This window comes from Lissotriton helveticus, chromosome 9, assembly GCF_964261635.1.
Source record: "Lissotriton helveticus chromosome 9, aLisHel1.1, whole genome shotgun sequence".
Taxonomy (NCBI): Eukaryota; Metazoa; Chordata; class Amphibia; order Caudata; family Salamandridae; genus Lissotriton; species Lissotriton helveticus.
The window spans coordinates 434,667,195-434,693,207 of record NC_136070.1 but is presented as its reverse complement, the minus strand read 5'-3'; the positions used below and the strand labels follow the sequence as shown (position 1 = coordinate 434,693,207).

Genomic DNA, 26,013 nt, shown 5'->3' with positions numbered 1-26,013 from the left:
GCCAGTGCCGGAATCGCTGAGTGTGCTATTGAGCTGCATGTGCCTTGTACCATGACTCAAGCATAGGCCCCGGCATTCCAACCAATACCACACCTCCATTGCTGTAACAAAGAAGTGGGGCTCTGAGTCAATAGTGATGCAAAGGCGTGCTGGGAAAAGCAAGACGCACTTGATGTTGAGACAGTGCAGGTGTTGTTTCACTGTCAGGAACGTTTCCGGCTGGTATTGCACAGTGGAGGTATACGCAGAGTAAATACATGCTGGGCACCCTTCAGTTTGCCAAGGTCTATGAGAGCGTACATGATGAAGAATAATGTCCCTGTCTCTAAAGTCCAACAGGGATGCCAGTATAGGTCTGGAGTTCGCCCCCGGAGCAGGGGGCAGTCCGGGGTCCCTGTGCACTCGTTCAACACAGTAAAGGTTCAAGACCTTCCCCTCCAACACTGTCGATGCAAGTCATTGTTCCAAAAATAACTCAGCACAGGGACCCTTTGCTTTTTCAGGCACCTCACCAGACAGATGTTATTGGATCAGGTTAAACCTTCAGTATACTTCTGATTTGCTGCAAGAGAGTCCACCACCACCTGTAGTCTGTGCAGTTTGGCCTCGTGGTCCATGACAGTCAGTCTCAGTTGTGCAAGCATGGATTCCAAGGTGGCCAATCTTTCTGTAAGTTTCTTATGGTCCGTGTGAAGTAAGTATTTGAACAATGTTATGCAGTTCCTTGGGAATTTTGAAAAGAGAAGAGAAGTAGGACTGGTCGTTGTGAAAATTAATGTCCAAAAGGGGGAGGGGGTTATTTTACCCATGGTCTCCTGAAGAATTGCCAATTGATCTTGTGACAACCTAGGCAAGAAACATGTTGCCCTTTATATTGTAGCCACCGCTGAACATTACATCAGTTGTTTGCCATTCTAAATTTTAACTGGGGCAAGTGGACTCACTGATTAAAATTAAGTTTGAGTAGCACTGTGTCCTATTTTATAATCCCCCTCACTTCTCACTCACACCCTTTCCACTCATCTACACCAAGAGACACTATACTCGCACCCCACCTTACGGCTTTGGGAATAAAAGATCTCCGACAAAGAGCCCCATATAGGGTGCCTGTCAGCCTTTGCAGCGCCGTCCTGATGAGGAGTATGCCCTGAAGCGTTACACCCAGCCGGGTGTGTGAGGGCCCTAGTTCCTAAAATGGGAGACATCGTCTCCCCCATTTGGACATTAATTTACACCGAGCAGTCCTCTACTTTTCTTTCTTTCAACAATCCCAAGGAACTGCATACCTTTGTTCTGATACATATACCCTAGGGGCATGTATGCTGGACCTATAAGCGCCCCCAGTCACCCTTATGCTTGATATACCGTATGAAGTAAGCACACATCCACAACCACCGCCTCTATCTTTTTCCTCAGAACATGCTTTGTGTCCCTGATGGCCACTAGGATCTTGGCCATGTAAGCCTCCAGTTCCATTCCCAAACCTCCATGGCTGCTGTGTTTATTGCAGACCATCATGGTTCAGTGGAGGGAATCAAGTCTCTGGTTAGCCCCCGCCTCCTCCTTTCCCCCAGACCTCTGCTTGTTTGGGTCCCGGTGATGAAGGGAACAACTCCGCTGTCCTCTCCTCAATGTCAATTGGGGTGGGGGGCCCAGTATCAGAAGAGATTGTCACAAGGTCACTGTCACCACAAGGGGGAGCTCCTTTCACTATCATCCCCGCAATCATGACGCACATGTTTTTTATCAGCAGGAGCTGATTTTGCACTGCTTCCTCTACAATGAGGGAGACATTGGCCCCTGCCCTCCTGCTTTTTTAGCTCCTCTCAACCTGCTGTACCCAGGACCTGCTCTCTTCTGTCTGGGCTTCTGGTACTTCTCTCTGGCATGGCGGTTTCTCTCAGTGCGGCCAGTAAACCCAAGGCAGGTTACCCTCCCTATCTGCTATCCCGAGCCAAACGGCCTCCCATCTACTTGCAGGGCACCAGTGTGTCCAGCAGGAGTCAGAAGTTGCCACATTTGGGATCGCCCAATAGAATCAGTCCACAGAAGTTCTAGGTAAAAGCTCTCCTCAAGTCCACCCTCTACTATCCCACAGAGGGACTGTGGAGGCCAGTGCCAATGGACTTTCAGACACAGTTCCATAGATTCCAAGTCAGCACAAGTCAACAGTGTCCTATTACTCCAGGCAGGGGTTCATTCATGAAGAGTCTGTGTTTCCTTGGCTCTTGCAGATTCCAGTGTTAGTCTCCCTCTCTTCCTTGTGCAGGAGTTTGTAAGTGGGGTGGAAAGTTCTGAAAAGTTGATGCCTCTGGCCAATCCAAAGATGACATATCACCAATCCACTCCTTCCCATCTCTCATGAATGTATTGTCGGATTTTTCAATGTTATGACATCAATCGTCACAACACTTTGCAAGCCTTAACCCCCAAATGGCATTGCTGAACTGGTTTCTTCCCAATAGACCTTTAACCAATAGAGAAAGAAGACAGGGGTATGGCTGGCCTCCATATTGTTTCTCTGTAATGGACATGCACTGGCTTGTCAGGCAGTTTGAATGCAGGTAACTTGTGCAGATTCCGTCTCTACACACTTCCAGGATCAGGCTTAATCCCCTCCAGATGAGCCTACTCTGCGGAGGAGGCTTTCATCTACTTGCTGGACTGCAGAGTAATTAACTTGACCCAAGAGGATTGTTCAATCCCCAAATTAAATTATTTGGGGGCTTAGAGAAATATGGCCAAAACCCAAAGTGTGGAAAGGATTGCAAACATGATCAAATAATAATATATTTGCAGATAAGACCTTTGTCATCCTAGGGAAGTGCATGTTGTACTTCTCTCCAGCTCAAGCCAATGCACATTTGCTACTTTGATAAAGCACTAACAACTTACAATAAAGCATTACAGATTCATGTTATAGTAAAATAAATGAGGCTATGTCTTGTTGATGCCCAGTTAAATTGCAAGTCCTGCACAGGCTATAAACCATTGAATCAAAGTTCTCCTTTGCGATAGTTGAAACGACTCTGATAGTCCCCCCCACAAGGGCACTCACATGTGATCATGTGTAACAGGCCCAGAGCCTCTAACCCCAGCTGCTCAGCAGCTGAATTGTTTCTAAAAAGTCACCAATGGTGGTTAACAGTCAAATCTATTTTACTGGAGCTTACAGTTAATGAGATCAGCTCACAGCAGAGAACCAAAAAACATGTGTTCCATGAGCAAAACAATGTATGAAGGCTAAACGGGTCATTCAGAGGTAGGTGTGGTTCCAATGTTATCCGAAGATTATCAAGAAATACTCCCCTGCATTTAAACTAATATTTGTATATTATTTTACAATACGTTGGGAAAGGAGCCTCCTATTCCGCTTGAAAGCTGGGACAGTGAAATTTGTATTATGTTTTCCAATGGGTTATCATTTGAAACTTGATTCACTACCCTGCCCATGTGACGGGGTGAGTGGTCAATCAACCCAGCATTTTTTGTTTTTCTGCAAATTTTACATGAAATATATTAAGTGGCTCCTTCTCCCATTCTTCACTAAGAGTAGGCCTATTAACCTGGCCTCTGCCTATCATATATGCTTGCCTTAGAAAATGAAGAATTGGTCTTTCGTTTAAGCACATTCTTGAGAATTGCTACCAGGGCACGCACGTCAATGCTTATGGATTGAGTTTTAACAATGTACAGACAGTTCCTAAATTAACTAATGGATTGGTTTATACACTAGCGACCTATTTATGATGTATCTTTGTTTTAAATTGCCACCTAGGAATCTCATGTTATTGTGTTTATACAGCTGTATTTCTTGCTATTATATCCTGCTAAATTTACTCCTTTTAATTATTTTTGTACTTTTATGAATACCTTGTCTATCCGAATAAAGCTTGTGAACTGAACCAATTTACAAATCAATTAGTGGCCTCATGCCGTGTCCTGCTTCCCACCTCACCAATGCATGGGTGCCTTATGTGAATTAAAACACAGTCAGAAAACTTTCCCCTAGCCCTGAAATTACTTCACTCGGGAAAACAAAGAGTCTGGCAGGTGTAAAAATAGCAAATAATGCATGGGAATAGGGTCTTCATCTACCTCCATATCATTATGAGCTCTGTTTCAAGTGCTGGACTTTTATAATATAATCTATTCACTCTTGGTTTGATTTCATTGGTTTAATTAGACTACCTGTTGGCAGTGAACAGTGAGTGGAAAGCGTGACCAGAATGCCTTGGAGTTATTTAATCATGCTACATGGGAATGAGGACTAGACTTCACTCCATTCATTGATCTACTCTGTCAACAGTCAGAAATACCAATTCTGTGTTTTTTTTAATAATATATTATTGTAGACTTATTTTCTTTGTTATCTTTCTAATCTTACCTGGATGGTATCAATGGGCAGTTCGCTATGAGATACTTCATTCAAGATGGTCGGCTCTTTCTCTTCATTCCAGAACTGTACTTCAATGTCTAAGCTAGTGTTCATCCTGGCCTCCACTATTTCCTTTTAAAATGAAAGGAATAAAAATACTCAGGTTAACAAGAAACAGATTAGCACGAGAAACATTTATCCTACAGATTTCTCTGTGCATCTGAATGTCGTATTTAAAGTCCAAGAAATACAAAGTGTTATCCAAAACAATTTTGTTAGTGAACAACCGCCAATGGGTAAAATCGTCCTGGGAACCCTGTTTGGGGCCCCTTCCCTGCCTTTCCACTGACCTTTTCATGGTGGGTTTCCTGCCATGAACAGGTCAGCGGAAAGGCAGGTCGTGATCAGCACAGCACTGGCATCAGCAGCGCTACCATAGAGCGCCGCTGTCCCCACCACAGCGCGGGATCCAAGATCCTGGCTGTTGCGGCGGTCTTGCCGCGGTCCACCAGCCCTCCTTGTAATCAGTAGGTCGGTCCACCAAGGAGGCGTGGAACAGACCACAACCTTCGGTACAGTGATCTCAAGACCAAAGTACTCAAATCAGCCCCTCCATCTTGTACATTGGCAAGTGCCTCCTTTAAGTCCAATACTTATTTTGCTGGCTGTCTTTTAATCTGTTTGTAGCCTGATGTTCCCCTTGCCCATTGATATAATTATGTTCCACCTTTCATGCCCTTTAAAATAGGTGATAAAACATGGCCTGCTTCAATTGTGCCAGAACAGTACTATACACGTATGTCATTCTTTCACTTACTTGTACAATAAGACTTAGTACGTTTAGCGAAGGAGGACTGCTCAGAAACATTTATGACTGGCATAGATTGCCATAAAGAGTCCTGGTTAAATAGTTCAAAGAAGTTGAAAATCTTCTCAAATCCTAAGATAAACCCTAAGGTGAGGAGATGGGCAACATTTATTCGAAGGTTTTGCACATTGCCCCACTGTGTCTTGTGTAATCATAGCTGAAACAACTGTAAGGGATCCTCCATATTTTATCACGTCCCCATACATCCTTCAGCACTCAGAGTTGTTTTCTTTGACTTTCCTAAAACCATTTTGCAGAGAAGGACTTTCACAACCATGATGATTGCGCCATTTTAAGCAAACCATTTTGTATTGATTTTGTCAATAGTTGATGGTGCAGTTAATTGTACAAAGTCAGTTCAGTTCTTGTGGACTTTTTCCTGATTTGACAAGCTTAAATGTATTTCTACCATCTTTGTGAGCATTGGTTACAAGCAACAAAGTAGGCCAGATGAAGGGAGAGGACCCTTGCAATACCACTGATGAAAGGAAGATGACCTAAGGGGTATACCACCATCTAGCCATGCAAACATCACCACAACAAAAGGCATGTGTGCACTTACCTCTACATTTGAAATATATCGCTGTTCAAGTTCAGACACCTTTTCATATGGTAAGAGAGGTCCCAACTTCTCCCAGTTCACACTGTGAACTAAATCAGGATGGTTTTCTATATCACTAAAAGTAAAATAAATTACTTTACAGAGATAGAATGGACATTGTGACATTTCAATTGAGAAATAATCCGTGTATGTGCCTGAAAACTGAATAAAACATTGCTGTATCAAAAATCCCCTCTATGATGATACACTAGTTCGGAAAGTGCCTAAAAAGAAATGAGCAAGACATTAGAAAAAGCCACAAGAAGATAAAGGTTCCGTCAGGTTCATCACAGTTCGGTATAAAAAAATCTAATTTCAATCTATGTCAGTATTTCTTACGAAAAATTAAGACATGTTATTTTGTAAGCCCAACTACCATGATCAAAGCAAACAAGAATCAGTGCCAAAAGGCAATCAACCTGGAAAGATACTACAATCACTACTTTTGAGGACAACCTTCCCAGTAACATGAGTCTTTGCTTAGGTAAAAATATTGTTATATGCAGGCGATCGAACCTCTTCCTTTCAAGCTGTACTGATCATCCCACGTTCTATCTGTTGTTCTGTGACTTAAAACTTGTTAATTATCTTAAATATGAGTTATTTATGCCAATACACAATTCCATTGTAAAACCAACTCTATTCCTGATTCTGGCTCAACCTCCTTTACCTATTGAAAAAAGCCTTAGTTGGTTGATCCTCACATCTTAACTCTTGGATCCTATTATTGAGATCCGTAACCCACTGTCTAGTCTTTGAACCAGTTGTGTGGATTAATAGTGCCACTATACATTACAATAATTACCCCATGATTCACACGTTACCACCATCCAATTCCCTCATAATTCTGGATCAACCATGTCTTGCTTTCAAAGGAGAAGAATGGCACTGTGCAATCATGTTTATATAGTTGAAATCTTTCTGTTCATACAATGGAGAAGCAACTTCTCTCTGTACACCTGCACTAATTTGCCTATCTTATGGTTCAATATCTATTATTAGAAAATGACCTAATCTTAATTCCTTGTGTTGCTAATTTTCTGTACATCTTTGTGAACGAGCGATGCCCTGCTCTTTGTCAGATACATTTATTTTTGGAATCGTACGTGTTCAATTCGTCTACTCATTTTTCGATGCTCGAAAGTTATTTCACAATTTTGTTTTATTTCTATCATGTAAACCTTTTTTACCAGCATATATAATACAATGCTACACTTCGATTATTTGTAATACTTTGTGCGCCATTTGAAATTGTTTCACCAAATGTTTCTTCTAATGCTGCTATTTCAATGCGGGTGCAGGAATGTGAAACTTTGACAGGTGGAGTTTTCACTACGCATACCAATATATTGATGAATTAAATATTGCTGCTTATCAGTTCTGATAGATACTGTTAGAAATTGAGTTGGCAGAGGCTTGCACCCTGTCCAAGTAGGGATCCTTATTCTAGTCAAGGTAAAGGAGTCACACAGCTAAGATAATTCCTGCTCGCCAGTTGCGGCCAGGTAGGGAACAGTAGTGGTAGGCGGGGGGGTGATTTTTGTTTTATATATGACTTACCTGCCGGTCACCGCCTCTCCTCCGTCCTCTTCTGCTCATTTACCAGAGAACAATCGCTGTGAGCTTAGCCATTTTAAATACCAGAACACAATTCTTTACAGTTGCCAACCTTAAATGCCAGAGCAAGATGCCAGGCAACGTGGCCACCATTAATGCCGGAATAGAGTCCTCAGGAGCCAATCCACCTTAAGCTGTGGAAGCGAGCACCTCCTAGGAAGTGAGCTGGGTTAGCTGAGTTTACAAATGGTCTGGTTAAACTGAGCTCTTTAAACTTTAAAGGAGAGAATCATCTCTGTGTATGCGGGAGTGAGAGGGGAAAATATGGTATGGATCCAGGACATCAAGGAGGGGACTAAGATGGAATAGCTCAAGGGCACCATTACCGTGCGGATGATCAATGAAATGATAACAAATGGACTTGAAGAAGTGTTGGGTGTACAAATAGCGAGCTGCATTTTTTTCAGTAAAAAGCAGCACTCATAGGGAAATATTCAGGAGGAACCACAGTGCATTGACCGTGCTGTGTGCATCCCTGTCCTTGGTGCGTATCAGAGCAATCGGTGGAAATTGCTCAATAGGAGACTCAATAGCTGATTACCTATAGAATAGTATAATTTAACACAAGATTTGGCAATGGCAAGGGTGTCAGCAGAGCTTTTGGAGCAAATGCCTATTTTTCATTAATAAATCATTAGCAAATGAAACACGGGCACTCACATCAGGGTGCCTGTGGTCGGGTATTGCACCCATGCAGCCTAACTCTGAGGAAGCAGCCCTCGGAGGACTGCAGCCTGCTAGCCCTGCAAACGTTTCTGAAGTCACTTCCCGGAGAGCAACCCCATCCGCGGGAAGCAGCCCAGAACTACCACAAGGAGGCAATACGTCTCCTTGGGCTGCCCAAGCCCCCCGTGAACTCCTGGCCCCTTACCTGGGGTTAATGGTTGTCTTCAGCTGCAAGCTGGAAGAAGGATCAGGATCGCTACAACATTGAAAGGGATTGGTGATACAACAGAAGTGGGAGAAAAAGTGGGAGGGGAGGTGAATTTGCTGGTGTGGGAGCAGGCCCGCCCCTCTCCCGCACAGCCAAACCCATGTACAAAGTGCCCGCCAGATTAGGAGTTTTCTCCTGGGCTGACGGGCGGTTCTTTGGCGTTCCCAGGGTGGTGCCTATGAAATAGGCACTGCAATGGGAACGTCAAAGGCAGTAGTGGCAGGGCATGGACTGCTGCAGTCCATGCCGTGCAGGTACTGGGTGCCTGCACACAGTGGTCACATGTTGCGCCCCCTTGTATGCATCCACATGGCGTGAGACACCTGGGGGCCCTGTAGGGCTCCCTTTGCTTCCTCACCGTCACACTTTTCGTGGTGGCCACACCGCTATGAAAAGTGTGGCGGTGAGGAAACTCATAATATGCTTGGCGGGGCCGCAGCGACCCCGCCAAGCATATTGCGGCCTGAGGACCGCCTCACAACCATCAGGGAATAGCGGTTGTGAAGGTTGTGGTGGTCCCAGGGCGGGCCAACTGCCCTTGATGTAATAGGGCGGTCGGGAGACTGCCACCGTGAGTCTGGGACTCATAAGAAGGGTCTTAGACTTTCATTGACTTTTGAACTGAGCAGATTTTATGCTAGTCCTCCAGCTGGGCTATACTTTTGTTCAGGCTATTTACTTTCTTTGGAGGCTGACCTATGTTGATGCTCTCGCATTTCCATTATTTAAGGCACTATTGATGCAGATTTTAATTGACTAACTACTTTTTGCCTTCTGTAATGATTCTTAAATTAGAATTTTGTCCTATGGAGGTTTCATTTATTTGCACAAGGGCCACTGTCTTATGACACTCACACAGCTCCAGTTGTGCATCTCTACCCTTTTGACTTCTTAATTTAAAGCATTGACAATTCATGACCTGCTATTGGTTTCAGCACACAACGGCACTTCCTGGAGGTTTGTTATGACCTGAGGTCTGGACATACCATATACTTGGGTATCTCTCCAGATCTTTTGTAAATAATACATAATAAAAATATGATAATACCTAGATGGGGCGATGTGTCAGCCCCCTTCAGTAATGGTTTCATTTGAGATGGCAGCCACATTTTGGATCTAAGCAAAGGGCAGCAATTCAGTATTTGGAGTATCAGGCATTGTGAGGGGCAACATTTTGCCTCGTTACATCAGTTTCTACACTGCAAAGGGGTGGGCACTGGGGGCACAAGACTTTTTTTGGGACATATCCCCTTATTCACACGGGTGGTTTGTCATGAATTGAGGCAGCAGTGAGTAGGGACTTTTCAAAATGCAAAGGTGTCATTAGCATACATGGCATGGTGGATGAGTGAAGAAGAGGTTTGCTGTAGTAGGTGAGGCATGTGGTGGAGGTGGCAGACACTGCTGTGCATGCTGTTAGGCATGCGAGTCCTTACATCAAAAGTGAACTGCTTCCAAACTGGGTGACACTTCCCCCACACAAGCTGGACTGATCGTGCTCTATGCGCTGCTTATTTAACTCCAGGTATGTAAAAGATTAAATGAGGCTCCAACAAGAGGGCTTAGTCTGTGAATGAAATTGTTATTGATGGCAGCAGATGATCTGGTAACATTCCACTTCCGGGTTGTGATGTCATGGCAGCCATGTATTTCCTGGATAAGGTTAGCCCACGAATAAATGTTGATTTGAAATCCATTTGGAAGGATTGAAATCTCTCCTACAGCCCTTTTCTCATTGTGTTCATTTATTATTATTGAAAAAGACTAGCATTGCCTCCATTTTTTTGAATTCTTCCTCTTTGAAGTGGTGGATTTCCCCAATCTTGGTGCATATACCGGGCAGAAAGAATCTGTGAACGTGTAGCTAACGCCACTCTACTATACAAATTGACGGATGTACGTCGTTACAACGCATGCTTTTACAACGCATGCCTTTACGACGCACGTTTTACAATGCAAGTCGTTACAACGACTTGCGTTGGGGGACGCTGGATAGTGAATAGTTTAATTTACTATTCCAACTCCAGTCCCCGTGGATAGTAGGGAAGGTGTTGGATAGTAAATTAAAACTATTCCCTATCCTAGAGTGCCCCCCAGCGCAAGTCGTTGTAAAAGTTGCGTTGTAATGGTTGCGTCGTTAAGGTACTTCATTGTAGAAGTTGCGTTGTAAACGCTGTTCCCCCAAATTGACACATGACACTGCCCCATCTTTCCGCCCCATCTTTCTCATACAGCCTACACAACAGATCCCCATCATTGCGAGGTACCAGCTCAAGACCCATGAACCACACATGGTTTGCCCTTATCACCCCTTTCCCTCTTTGCACAAATGCCCTCTAGGTATGCTACCCTTCAACTGTGTTTCCACCAAATTTGACCTGGCCTGCCCAAGTCTGTTCCCCTTCAAGGAGACGCTCAGACTGCTTCCATCTCTGCCATTTTTGTGTGGTGCTCCAACTTTGGGGAGAGGAGTTGGCGTAACGGCTAGGGCATCCGACCTCGAATCTGGAGAACTGGGTTCGAGTCTCGCCAATGACGCTCAACATCCTGTGATTCTGGGCAAATCGCTTAATCTCCCAGTGCCTAACAAAAATGAATGTGTCCTCATGTAATACAACTGGTGCTATGTAAAGCGCTCTGATACCCAATTCGGGTCAAGTTTGCGCTATATAAAACTCTGTAAAAAAAAAAAACTACATCTGCCCGCTCTGCCACTCCTGCTTCACCTTGGAGCCGATAATCAAACTTCTACCATGTTAGTCATTGTGTGTTTCTTCAGTCAAGTTTGCCCTGCTCTGTCCACCATATAGCCCCAGTGCAAATTCTAAAACTGATCACCCCAGTGTGTCTGTCAGGTACTGCCATTTTTCCCATCCATCACCCTTGCTCATTGGTTTAGATGCTCAGGCTGTTCCCCTATGTGCCATCTTTGTCTGGTGCGCCCTCATGGCATGACATGTTCCACACATCCACCTTGCTCATCGGTGCACGTTCTTTAATTGCAGCTGCGTGGGCTGTGTTTGCCGTGTGCTTGCACCTAGTTTACCCAGTCCTGCCACTGCTGTTATCATCATGCACTACACAAAGCACACGCTAATGGATTTGGCAGCTTAACAGGGGCATGAAGCACCAACTATTGTAAATTCAACTACTATACAGTGCAAAAAGAAGACTATACAGTTGTTGTAATGAAGGTATTTCCCATTGGTTATGTAATTACATGTTCAACCTCTATATTACCTACAGTGTGCTTCACTATTCCTGCATGTGGTGCCATTCTTCAGTTGAGTCAACTTTACATGCCCTGTAACATAGTTTAGCCTGTGAAAAATTGAGCTAACGTATGGCTACTAAAAACATTCATGTCAAATAGCGCATCTCTACTGGCTTTGCCAATGTTTGCGTATATTTTGGGACAATTTTAGTAAACCATAACACCCATGATTATGCGGAAAACATAACAGCCGCAGAATTGCATCACTCCAGTGGCCCTGTGTATATACCATCACCTCTTCGTTAGAGGTTGACCATTCTTTTAGTTAACTTGTATTTCATTGGCACAACAATAATCAGCCCTTCGTAGACATTGACCTGTGGTCACTCTGAGATGATGATGCTGAGTCAGTGAGTGAAAAGGCTGTTTGCAAGGCCCCTCTCATCCATTACCATGTTCAAAAGTTACATTTTTTAAGATTATACACAGCCAGATGAAATACACTGTACAACTATAAATAAAAAATAGTGTTTGACCATACATTTTCCTCACTTGAAAAAATTTGTAAAATCTTACTTTGGGTAGATGCTTTGTAACCACACAAGGAGAAGAAGCGCATCTGATTCTCCTAATTCCATGTCCGTTGCCGCGTTAAGTTGCGCAGAGAAATAATCATGGTAATTCTTTGCGTAGACATCACACACCTCCAATATATCCGGGTAAAGTGGTTTCAGATGGTTCACAACTAAGATCAAGTCTGAAGTCATAGTCTTGCCCATATGTTCTAACTGTTTCGCAAATGTTGAACTGTTTTGGCCACTTGGAGTCTCTGCTTGTCCCTTCATCCTTCTATCAACTGACTGCTTGACAACTCTTACCCATTTTTGTTTCCATTTTCTTGGCCTTGGTTTAAGTTCTGCCTTGGTTGTGTAGTATTTATCATCCTCGTAGACTTGTTCTGCTACGGCTTTCACAGCCTCTGTGATCTCTGAAATAATTCTGGATTCATTTCCATTCTGACTGAACAAGGTCTCTAATGATCTTCCTATAATTCCAGAGACTTCTCTCCCAAGCTCGTTGAAGAGTAATGACACTTTCTCCTGTTTTTTAGTCACCTCCTCAATATTTCCGTTGTTGCTCTTGCTTCCAAATGCTTCGCGCTCCAACGCAATTAGGATTTTACTCGCATTGTGAAATTCACGGGAATAGATGAAATCCTGAACACTCTCAGCTGTAAATTTGAAATGATAAAATTTTAATTTTTACATTTTTTATTCTTTATTTACTTAGTATTCTCACAATTACATAAAACGGTAACTCGTCAGTTACGCAATTAAAATAAAAGGTGTTACTCTACATTCTGAGAAAATTACTTCCAGTTTGTAGATTAAATTCGAGATTACAGATCCTTTTTGTTGTCCTCAGGTCAGTGCCTGTTTTTCAACAGTGTAGACCCCCATGCTTCACCCACCATTTGGTTTGCCCCGCCTCATCATCATCCATGATGGGGAGGCGACCTATAAGATTGCCCCAGCTGACTTCCCCTTTTTTGTTTAACTTTGTTTGGTATATATATATATATATATTGGTGGGTGTGTCATATGGAAAAAGGCAAAGTGGGTCAGCGGTTGAGTTAAAATGCCTTATTACTTTAAAAATGCTTATCTTACTTTTCGTTCGTGCCATAAAAGATGATCTGCACTCCATAATCTATAATTCTGCCAAATCTCATGGAAATAGTCAGTTTTCGCTCTTCGTCCACTGTAAACGTCTATGGAAAATGCATTATGGGTCCCCCTTTTTATTTTTTTGTGCCCCCTTGACGAATAAGCATTAAAATTTGCATTGCCTGCCAATGTAGAAAAACCTATGGGTCTGCAAAGTTTTGTAGAGATACGTCAAAACAGGTGCAAAACTACTAATGGTAAAATATCTGAAGAATTCTTATCTCTTGGCTGACGCCACTCTGTAATATGCATTTTTCTCAATGCATTTTCCATAGATGTTTGCAGCGGACGAAGCGCGAAAACTGACTATTTTCATGAGATTTGGCAGGATTATAGATTATGGTGTGCAGATCATACTTTTTGGTACGACAAAAAAGTAAGATAAGCATCAGCATGTACCGTGGTACATGCTGATGACAAGACATTCTGTGATTGGCTAATGATGCTCTTTACAAATGTTGAAGGCAATTATGCTGTTTTAAGTACACTTTGGCTGTGTTCTGGGTTAGGGCATTATATATATAGGTAAATATTACGTTTTATATTTTTTCCTACCTATTATCATTTTCGGAAAGTGGCAAAAGATAGGGAAAATTATTTATAAGTTTCTATATATTTTAAAACTGTTTACAGAGTACTGTGTTACTACAAAGGTAGTACTGAGGTACTTTAAAACATGTAATAATACCTGTTCCTGTACTATTTTAAATTATTTTTTACATTGTATACTATTTTGTAAGTAATTAAATGAGTTCTGTGGCAATACCTACAAATTACAATGCTACTTAGAAGATTTTTTAAATCACAGTTCTCTGTAAAGGGCTTTAAAAATATATACACAAATATAAATGCATTTATCTACTTATTACCACTGCATTAGAATGGTAATAGGGAGGGAAGTACAATAAAACCACCTACTTAACTATATCTACGAAGGCCCTAACCTAGAGAGCAGTAAAAGAGGGCAGAAAACTACATGGCTGCCTTTTACGTTGTAAAAAGAACTATTAGCCAATGAGATACTCCCTTTTCATCGGCATGTATCACAGTATACCACTGTATACCATGGCACAATGTATAACTAAGTATTTTGAGACTTATAACTTTAGCACTACTTAAACGTTGATTTACACCACATATTCCTGACACATCACTCTACATACGATCACCGACGTTCACTTTACAACTGTTTAAAGTACCACACACCACTCTACGGCAATTCACTAAATGTAACTCCACTATATGCCACTCTACTCTACGCTAATTCACTGTACACCACTGCATGCCACTCTTCACTACTCCACTGTATGCTATTACACTGTACGTCACTCCATTCTACAGTAGTCCAGTCTGCGCTACTTCACTGTACAGCCCCTCCACTCTACGACACCACACTTTACGATATTCCACTGTACACAACTCCACTCTAGGGCACTACATTCTATGCTATTTCACTCTCTGCCACTCCACATTACGCCTCACCAGTGTACGCCACTCCACGCTATTTCCACTGCACTCCACTCTACGCCACCCTACTCTATGCTATTCCACTGTACTCCACTGCATTATACCCCACTCTACTGTAAGTTATTCCACTCTATGCCACCCCCTCTACGCCACTCCACTGTATGTCACTTCACTCTACTACACTCAACTCTTAACCACTGCATTCTACACCACCTCACTGTATGCTAATCCACTGCACACCACTCAACCCTACGTCACTCCACTCAGCGCTATTCCACAGTACACAACTCCACTGTATGCCACTCCACTCTACACTATTCCATTGTATGCCACTAAACTGTATACCACTCCACTCTACACCACTTCCCTCTAACCCACTCCACTCTATGCAATTCCACTCCACACAACTCCCCTCTACCCCACTCCACGATATTCCATTGTATGCCACTCCACTCCACTATACACCACTTCACTTCACTCTACACTACTCTACTCCACTGTATGCTATTACATTCTACCTCACTCACTCTACACCACTCCACTGCCACTGTATGCCACTCCACTGTACAGCACTCCCCTCTACACCACAACATTCTGTGCTATTCTACTTTTCGCAACTCCACTGTACCCTAGTACATTGTATGCCACTAGAGTCTACCCCACTACACTCTACAACACTTCACTCTATGGTACTCTGCTCTACGTCACTCCACTCTAAGCCATTCCATTGTATGCTATTCCACTCTTCACCACTCCATTCGATGTCACTCCAGTCTACACTTTTCCACTATATGCAAAACCACTCTACCACACTTCACATCTCCACTGTACACCACTCCACTGTATGCTATTCCACTCTACTCCACTCCACTCTACCCCACTCCAGTATACGCTATTCCACTGTATGACACTCCACTGTACACAAATCCACTCTATGCCATGCCACAGCAAGCTATTGTACTGTATGCCACTGCACTGTACCTCAATCCACTCTTATCCACTCCACTCTACAGCAATCCATTCTATAAAACTCTATTGTACATCACTCCACTATAAGCTATTCCACTCTATGTCACTCCACTCTACAATATTCCACTGTATGCCACTCCACTGAAGACCACTCCACTCTACTCCATTCCACTCCACACAACTCCACTTTACGCTATTCCCTTCCACACAACTCCACTCTACGCCACTCCACGATACTCCACTGTATGCCACAACACTCTAACTCAATATACTATACGCCAGTTTACTCTGCACGTATCCACTCTACACTGCTCCGGTGTATTCTATTACACTCTACCCCACTCCACTCTTCACCACACCACTGTACCAACCTTCATTGTATGCCACTCCACTATATGGCACGCCCGCTACGCCACTACACTCTATGCTATTCCACTTTATGCCACTTCACTGTACACTATTACAGTATTTCACTGTACACCACATTCTGGTCTACAATCTACCCCGCTCAACTCTACTGTACCTCACTCCAATCTATGCTACTCCACTCCATGCTACTCCACTCTATGCCTCTTCCCTCTATGCCACTCCACTCTACCCCACTCCAGTGTACGCTATCCCACGGTACGTCACTCCACTGTATGCAACTCTACACAAAGCTATTCCACTGTACGCCACTGCACTGAACCTCACTCCACTCTACAGCGCTCAACTCTACACTACTCCATTCCATGCCACTCTACTATACGTCACTCCACTCTATGCCACTCCACCCCACTCAAATTTACACTATTCCACTGTAACCACTCCAGTGTATGACACTCCACTATATGCCACTCCACATGACACTACTCCATTGTATGCCACTCCACTATACTCCACTTCACTCTACTGTACACTATCCCATTGGATGCCACTCCACTCTATGCCATTCCAGGCTACGGCACTCCACTCTACATTACTCAACTGTTCACCACTCTACTCTACTCTATACCACTCACCCTGTGCTATTTCACTATACGCCAATCCACTGTACTCTATTCCATTGTTTGCCACTCCACTCTACACCACTCCAGTCTAATCCTATCCACTGTATGCCACTCCACTCTACTGCACTCCATACTACTTTACTGTACACAACTCCAAACTGCACAACTCCACACTTCGCTATTCCACTCTGTGCCACTGCACTCCATGCCACTTCAGTGTACACCGCTCGACTATATGATATTGCACTCTATGCCACGCCACTCTATGCTATCCCACTGTAGGCAACTACACTCTACTTCACGCCACTCCACTCTACTCCATTAAACTCTACCCCTCTCCCCTCTATGACACTCCACTCTATGAAAATGCACGTAAGCCATTTCACTCAATGCCGCTCTACTCTACATCACTCCAGGGTACCAGGGTACTCTATTCCACTCTATGTCCCTCCATTGTACACCACTTCAGTCTATGCCACTCCAATATACCCCACTCCACTCTATGCCACTCCACTATACACTATTCCACTGTATGCCACTCTACTCTATGCTACTCTAGGCTACCCCACTCAACTCTACTTTAAGATATTTGATTCTGCGCCACTCAGCTCTTTCCCACTCCACTCCACTGTACGCTACTCAACTCTACGACACTACACTGTATGCTACTTCGCGAACTACGCCCACCCCTATACAAGACCTAATGGTTTTGCCAATGCTTGTCTTACTTATTTCTCCCAATTCAGTTTATTTGTTTTTTTGCCAACTCAATAACCCCTTTATCTTCGCAAATATTTCCCATTTGCTTCAATTTTGTAATCTGTGCATATAAGAAGTACTTTTTAAGGAACCACTCGCGCCTGCAAATGGTTTGAAATAAAGTTTGTAATGTGAAGCATTCCAAAGAAATGAGGACAGTTTATGTATCAAACCTCAAGGTCTGAATACTAATGAAGCAATTGCATAACGGATTTTCCGATAATCTAACTAAAAAGCATTCCTTATATCAAGTGCCTAAGGATGACATGCTGCTTCAGCCTGCCTTAAATCGAACCAGTGTCCTACAATCCACTGAGCCATCTGTCTAGTACACGAGTCTCTCCTGAAACTTTTGCAAACCTGAGGTAGGGCCAGAGCTGACAATGTCTGTACTGGGGAACCAGGTGTCAATCTCCACCTTTTTCATTGGACTTACAGTCTGTCCAAGGTCGATAAGAATCGTCGAGTTTGGTAACAAGATCCCTTCTTGTTTACACATGCAAGAAGACAATTTAGATGCACCGCAATGGTAAAAGCATTAGCAACATTCTTTTGCTATGTCCTGAACAGTGCCTATCACCGCCACCCATTAGATTTTACAGCCCCCTCTCAGCCCCACTATTCAAGATCAATGATATGCTAATGACTCTGCAGACACACCCCTGCTCTGATGGCTTACAATGCTGCTCACGCTGTGTCCTGGTGATGAGCTCCTGTGATTGATTCCGTGCAGTGCTTGTTGAAGGTGCTGCCTTGGTATCAGTTAAGGGATGAAGGAGCGCTGGCTGCCTCGGTTAAAGTCAGGTCTCCATGAGTACCGGTACTCTCTTCGTTCTAGAAAAAGTGCTGGTACTCAAGGGGGGGGGAATGAAAAGGTGCCGGTACTCAGTACCGGTGAGTACCGGCCCATTTAAAGCACTGATTGTGGTGAAAAATAACGGCCATTGACTCAAATATAAATACATTCAATAAAATGCTTACTCTATTTTTTCTTTCTAGATTTTTATAAAATATGAAAAGTTGTGATTTCCCTTTTACACCGTATTCGTTGATCAAAATATGTATTTATTTTCCTCCCAATTCACAATTGTCCTTTAGAGTAGAATCTAGTTTGGTCTGGCAAAACCCCTACATTTCGGAGTTGTGTACATTAAATCAGGAAAACGCTTATCATGTACATAGTGTGTGTGTGTGTGTAACAACCTCCTATGTCGTCAAGAGGCTCACACATAAACACTGTGACCTTCCTGTGGGATCATAGATGAACACTAAATCCCTCACCTGACCTGGATCCTGCTCTCCCTCCAGGACATGTTCGCTTTGAACGTTCCCGCGTCCAAGGAGACCCTGCTATTTGACCAATGCCAGGTGGAGATACCTGTTAGCTGTAGAGGAGACGGGCTGTGGATCCCCCCTCGGCCGCCACCTAAAATACTATGGTTTGCTCATGGAATGTTCATAATCTGAATATTGTTATATGGCAAGAGGTGTGGAATACAGTCACTGCCTACTTTAACTCCTTGGAAATTACAGTGCACACTTTGGTAGGTTCAATGAATCAAAGGTACTGATAAAAGTCGTTGCATTTTTAAGCGGAAAAATATCAGACTTACCTGAGACTAATCTCCTGGGCTCTTCAATAATGGGAATTTCTGGCAATTGATCTGAAGATGAACTTGCGACACAGAAGAGTTGCAGGATGCGTCTTTCCAGCCTTTTCTTCACATCTTCGTAAGGCCCTGCTTGTGAAACAAGGACAAATGCCTGTCAAAAAAAGCACAAGAGGAACCTAATTCTACATAACAACTTTACTAGTTACACAAGGTAACGGTGATTCAAAAGATTTCATGTGAAACGAAAATCTGATAACACACAACCTATGTATAAAATATGGTCATAAATAGTATTATGAAAATACCATGTCATGTTTATATCTTGTATGTGTGTGATTTTTGTTTTATAGTTGTAAAAAACTCCATCTAAATATTCAGTCTGAAGGAAATGTTGCAGTTGTTATCCCTACTCTGAACAACCTTGAAATCCTTTGAAACCTGAGAGGCATGTCTTCTGTCCTCAGGCTTCTAGGCAGCTCTTCCAAAGCTGCAGGCTGGAAACTCAGGAGCTTTATTTATCCACTGGGGCTAATGTAAAAGTGGTACCACCTGGAATACATTAATTATAGGACCATATAGTATACGTGGGCACTTATCATTTGATTTTGTCTTAGAGGTGAACCTTTCCGTCCCCATAACGACATTTATAATCATGCATGCCACCTAAAATTCAGTTTTCGCAGTGACCAGAATTCAGTGAAAGATTTGCTCATTGGCAAAGACAATTTTCAAGTTCCTCAGCTCTCCCCAACAGAAATCAAGCTTTCATATTTGGTATTCTGGCAGCTCTTAGTACTTGTCTGAAGTAGGAATCTCCAGTTTAAGTGGGTTTTAGTCTTACTTACTCTGTTTATGTTGCTGGCCGGCAAACATAAGGGGTTTCACTAAACGTGTGAGAGTTGTATGTGAGATTATTATATATACAAATGTTGCCTAACATACATATTGTGTCCTAAATATTGTATACAAAAATATCGTCCCCCTGAGTGCAGATTTTCTATTATTAACTCTAATTGGTCAATATATTGTTGACTAACATTTAGAACACGATTTTAATGTGAAGGCATCTTCAGTTGACAATATTTCTGATACCTTATTCTGCTGTATAATTTGGAGATTTACATAATTATACTGGTCCTGCAAATAGGAAACATGGCCCATAAGACACAGATTGGAAAATAAACTTTCGTACCATAAGCACTACACAATAGTGTATTTAGAAATTAAGAATTACTGATACCTAGAAAAAATGAACATGGAATACGTTCAGCACCTTAAAACTTTTCTATATCCTTCAAACAACTTTTCTGCAGTGGGCAGTCTTACGGCTGGGTTCGTCAGCTCTGGCTGCTACGTGTCAAGTTGGCGACATATGATAGTTTGCAGCTGTTGCAACTCACCATGAGACAGCACACTGGTAAACACATGAAGTACAGCCTCTCGTTCCTTAACCGCAGTTCCTACCAGAGGGAAAACCATTTATGTTTCTGATTACGAAACGCTCAGGTTATTATCAGTCAGTAGTATTTTTTTTAATAGTGAAAAATGAGAATCAAGCTTTGCAAGCTGCAATGACCAGGAATGTAGATGCTCAGATTAATTCAGGACATTTTAAAAGGGTTGAAGTACGTCTTGATTAATTATGACTATGCTAGTTTAGGAAGTAGGGCTGGATTGTGAAAGACTTGAGGGATTAGATACTATGAAGTCACGTTATATTTTATGAGCTATTTCAAGAAAGGATGGGGAGAGTGATAAGGCCCATACAGAACTATTTAAACTACAGCTACGACATTCTGGTGTTTGGTTGCATAAATGAAGAGCACAACAAGGCTCTACGGGATGTAGGCAGTCTGCTCGAGAAAGCTGGACTAACACTGAATGAAGACAAATGTGAGCTGGGGAAGGAGGAACTCATCTTCTTTGGACACATCTTCTCCCGGAAAGAAATGCAACCTGATCCAAACAAGGTCGAAACACTGCACAAGACACAGGCCCCGGGGGTGTTGCAGAAGTACGATCATTTTCCACAGTAAGCATGCCCCTTTGAGAACTCTCCAAACAAGGGCAAACGTTAATCTGGAGCTCAAAGTGCAAAAAGGCATTTGCGGACTTTAGGCATACAGTCACAGCAGTGGATCACTTCGCCCACTTAGACACTTCCCTATGCACTAAATTAATTTTATTTTGAGAGTTTTATATAGCACTGGCTAGACCCGGAGGTATCGGAGCGCTTTACATGAGGTTCCTCAAAATTACAAGATTACATCAGTTCCAATTTACATCAGTTGCTAGACAAACAATTACAAGAGCATAGAAAACGAGATAAGTGAAGTGTAGAGGGGAAGGGGAGAAGGGTAAAGGGGTGGGAGGGAGATACGGCAGAAAGACGAAGGAAAGACTGCCCAAAGTCCGTCTGGGTAGGTGACGGTCGAGGGCGAAGTCCCAAAACCCATCTCCTCTATAGCTATCAGGTATCTCCACCGGGCTTTGGCCAAATAGCTAGGTCTCAATGGGAAACATTTAAAGAACATGGAGGGCAAAATAAATGGAGCGTAGAGGGGAGGGGACAGGGAAGGTGAGAAAGGGAGGATAGGGGAAGAGACAACAAGGAGAGACAAAATGAAATCTGTCTAAAGGCCGACTGGGTAGGTGACGACCAAGGAGGCAGTCCACGGCCCATCTCCCCTATAGCTAAATCAGGTAGCTCCATCGGGCATCAGACAAAATAGTTCAGTCTCAATACATTGAGAGAGGAGAGAAGGAGAGACATAAATAGAGGGAGGATGCGAGAAGAGACGACAGGAGAGACGAAAGGAAGTCTGACTAAAGACCGACTGGGTAGGTGACGTCCAAGGAGGGAATCCCCGACCTGTCTCCCCTTTAGCTAAACCAGGTAGCTCCATCGGGCATCAGACAAAATAGCTAGATCTCAAATGACGAGGGAAAATTCACAGGTTGCACTCCAAGGAATTCCACAGAGGTACGAAAAAAACTCTGAGATTCCAAAGAATTCTGTAGCCTGAGCAGAACTGAACATCAGTGCAAATGGCGTCATGCGTTGCTCAAGAGCGTGTGGGGATTCAAGTTGATTTTGCTGCCGCTAGTGCAAAAAATCGATACAAGCGGCAGTAAATCTACTCCAATGGCAGTCCTCTGACCACGAGTGCTCATGAAGCCAGTAACCGCCCGCATTAGAAAATCACACTAGGGGATGCTAAATCTCACTCGCTAGCTCGCATATTCTGGTGCCTTGCAGGAGGAAAATTCCACCACACGGCGATTGGTAAAAATTGGCCAGAACTCTATGTTAAAAACTAACGCAGAGTGCCCAAAATTCGCCCCACCCATAATTCTAAGGCCGGTCAAAAACAAGATCAGAGGAGGAAGACAAAAAGTTTGGGGCAAGCCCATCCTAAGGCTGACAGGCCTAACAGTCATTAACTAATATGTACAACCAAATTTACCGGTGTGAAAAGAGCCTAAAATGTTGACGTATAATAATGGATGAGTTGATTTTTGTGTGGAATTTAACTGTCAAGTTATTGATTCAATTTGCAAAAGATCACACAATTCTGCGAAGTGGAGAAAATGGGAATCGGATTGTTTGTTTTCTAAAATCCACAGATAGCTATTTAGCCAATGAGCAGCAAGCACCAATTTGGTAATCCACCAGCATATTGAGTTTTAAATATTGCGCAACAAACAATATCAAAGCTGGAATATTAATTGCAAAAATAACATGAAGAAAAGTATATATAATTATGTATAGGATATAAGATTTTTTACCTCACATATACACAGTGGCTACATGTATATGTTCAAAATACAAGGTAGATGTAGAGTTAGATTAGAAAATCTGTACTTATCCATATATACTTTCCTTCATGACATTTTGATATGCTGGCTAATATATGTTTGTGCTTGAAATTCTGATATACAACGAACAACAGTCTGCAAAGGCAAAGTAAAGGTATGCAGCGTGCTTGCTGTGCCTGATCTAATAATGAGTCCCAACACAGAGACTCTTAATGGGAAACAAATGTAAGAAATGTAGGACAGGCATAATATGGAACATGTTATGGAACATACACAGGCATAGTATGTAACATAGTACAAATTCAGAGCCTTGCTATTGACAGTTCTCTTGCATACGCAAAGCCCTTCCATGGTAACCACTGTGGCGTAATCAAAACCCAAATGTACTGATAGTGCTGACACATTTACAAACCTGGCTTTATTAGAGTGCTAGCGTTAACAGACCTCTCTAATATTGTAATGTGTCATAATTACATTTATATAGTACTTACTACTCCTAATAAGTCACTGAACTGCTTTGCGCCAGGCAACACTCTGCTCCAGAGTCAAAGGTTTGTGGCTAGTCTAGTGTTTATTAGGACTAGTCATGTGGTCTCAACAAAACCATTCCTTGCACGTACCCCATATTCTTTGTGGTGGATGAAATTGATAGGACTTTTGAGTGGGGGAGTGGTGAGCTCTTGGAAATATTTGGTGGAATTAATAGATGGCACTTAGTCAGAAAAAACTTCAGTTTGGGTGTCTAAAAGCCTACCGTCATAGATACAATATGAAAGGAAATGAATTTGTACTTGTATAGCACACTTATACCCTGAGGCGTCTTGGCACTGTACGCATACCACTGTGGAACCCTTCCTGTGAAATGTCCACTCCTGGGCACCCCCACGGTGAAGCCAGGCATCCCAGCGCTGTTGGGGCCGTTGTGGAGATTAAGCAAGCTATCGCCCAGAGTTGCAGAGTGGGACCCATGATTAGATTAGGCACCGAGGCGAGGATTATCAGGTCCGAGGAAATTGAGCCCAAGACCCGCCGAGGCGGGAATTGAACCCTGGTCCAGGGACAGACCTCTGCATCAGGGTCTGCCGCTCCAACCATTGAGCCACACTTCTCCACACCTCAATACACATATATACACATCCAAAAATCCCCAACGAATATAACAGAAGCCAAACGTTATTATAAAAGTGTTTTATTCAATGGATCCTTTGCATAAATAAAAAGGTTAAAAATACACTATAGACATGAGTCAATTATTAGCATAACATCTGTAGAATAATACTAATAACATTCCAATTTTTCTTTTCTCCAAAAAATGAGAGAACGCAATTGATAATAATGTTTAAAATTTAAGACACACAAGGCACCAAACTAATGATCATCACAGGTTCAATACTTCATGGTATGTTGCTGTTATTTTATAAATGGGAACCAATTTGATTAGGTGCTAAAAAGTAGCGACGCGTTTCGGTGGTATAAGCTGATCCGACCACTTTCTTCAGGCTTCATAATACGGTGTCTCCCAACACTTTCATCTATTATAAAAACATTACATAAAAAACAAAATTCTGAATCATCAGATCAATACATGTTATATTAATAGATGAGACAGAACAGATTTGGGGGCAGATGTACAACCCTATTTAGCAGTCGCAAACTGGAAATCGGCTCATTTGTGACTGATAAAAAGGGTTTTGGTTTGTACAAACCCTATTTAGCGAGTTGGTAACCTATTACCGACTCACAAAAAAGAATTTGTGTGTCGCTATTAGGAAGGGGTGTGCCAAAGGGAACCCTTCCTAATAGCGAGTCGCACTGGTATGTACGATTATTTTGCGACTGCAAATGCAGTAGCAAAACAGTTCCCCTTTGCGAATGTATGCAAACATATTTTTGATGAGCAGGCAGTGGTACCACGGACCACTGCCTGCCCCTAAAAAATGAAAAGAAAACTTTTCATATTTTTCTTCTAAATGCATCCCGTTTTCCTTTAAGGAAAAGCAAACACAAACATTGGGGTCCTCTGTCCCCAGCAGGCCACCATCCCTGTGATATGTGAGATTCCAAAGCGGTCACAAATTGTAATCTACCTCATTAGTATTAATGAGGTAGGTCTTTAGCGACTGCATTATGAATAGCAAATAGTGTCTGAGACACTGTTGAACATTCCATTTTGAGAGTCGGAAAACATCGTAATTTGCGATTCGCAAAATGGAATGGTCGCACATCTGGCCCCAGGTGTTGTTATGTCACAGTCATGACTTTCAAGAAAGGAGAAAAGTTTTGGGAAATCTTGGAATGAAATTTGCAGCAATACATTACTACAGTTTAAAGCAAACATGCCTGAGACTTAAAGGATGATTCAGAAAAGGGGGTGGTGATGAACAGAGTGCCTGAATTAAGCAGACCACTCTTACCCAGTCCAAAGATCAGGGCTTGATCCATCACCGTTTTTTAGCTCACTGCACCATCCCAGCTCAGAACTTGGCTATATGCAAATTAGTCTGTTCCAGTGCATGATGGGAACAGGGCAAACCAAACTACCAAGCCAATTTTTATACTGGGAAGGAAACAAGCTGCCGGGGACCGGTTTCTGCCATTTCAGGCGTCGTCGGCCCGGCTTGCTTGAATCCTGATGGTGCAATGAGCAATCGTTTTTGGCCACTATAGGTGTGGCAGGGTATACTCAGACATGAGTCCCTTGCTCACTGCTCCATCAGGATTCAAGCAAGCCGGCCGACGACGCCTGAAATGGCAGAAACCGGTCCCCGGAAGCTTGTCTCCTTTCTGGTGAAGAATTGGCTTGGTAGTTTGGTCTGCCCTGTTCCCATGATGCACTGGGCCAGGGACAGACTAATTTGCATATAGCCAGGTTCTGAGCTGGGATGGGGCAGTGAGCTAAATAACGGTGATGGATCAAGCCCTGATCTTTGGACTGGGTAAGAGTGGTCTGCTTAATTCAGACACTCTGTTCATCACCACCCCCTTTTCTGAATCGTTTTTGGCCACTATAGGTGTGGCAGGGTATACTCAGACATGAGTCCCTTGCTCACTGCTCCAT

The 26,013-nt window shown here is 42.9% G+C and overlaps 1 protein-coding gene across 2 annotated transcripts in view; it reads right to left on the bottom strand.

The window, feature by feature from the left end:
• Positions 1 to 26,013, bottom strand: part of LOC144781402 (tumor necrosis factor alpha-induced protein 2-like) — a 201,641-nt gene that overhangs the window by 72,062 nt on the left and 103,566 nt on the right. The window contains exons 2-5 of one of the 2 annotated variants that reach the window (XM_078660232.1): positions 19,137 to 19,262; positions 12,189 to 12,843; positions 5,809 to 5,923; positions 4,388 to 4,510 (exon numbers count right to left, since the gene is read on the bottom strand). In XM_078660232.1, coding sequence (XP_078516358.1) covers positions 4,388 to 4,510; positions 5,809 to 5,923; positions 12,189 to 12,843; positions 19,137 to 19,262 — 1,019 coding nt within the window. Of the gene's footprint in view, positions 1 to 4,387; positions 4,511 to 5,808; positions 5,924 to 12,188; positions 12,844 to 19,136; positions 19,266 to 26,013 lie in introns of both variants that reach the window. The other variant, XM_078660231.1, reaches the window with a different exon arrangement.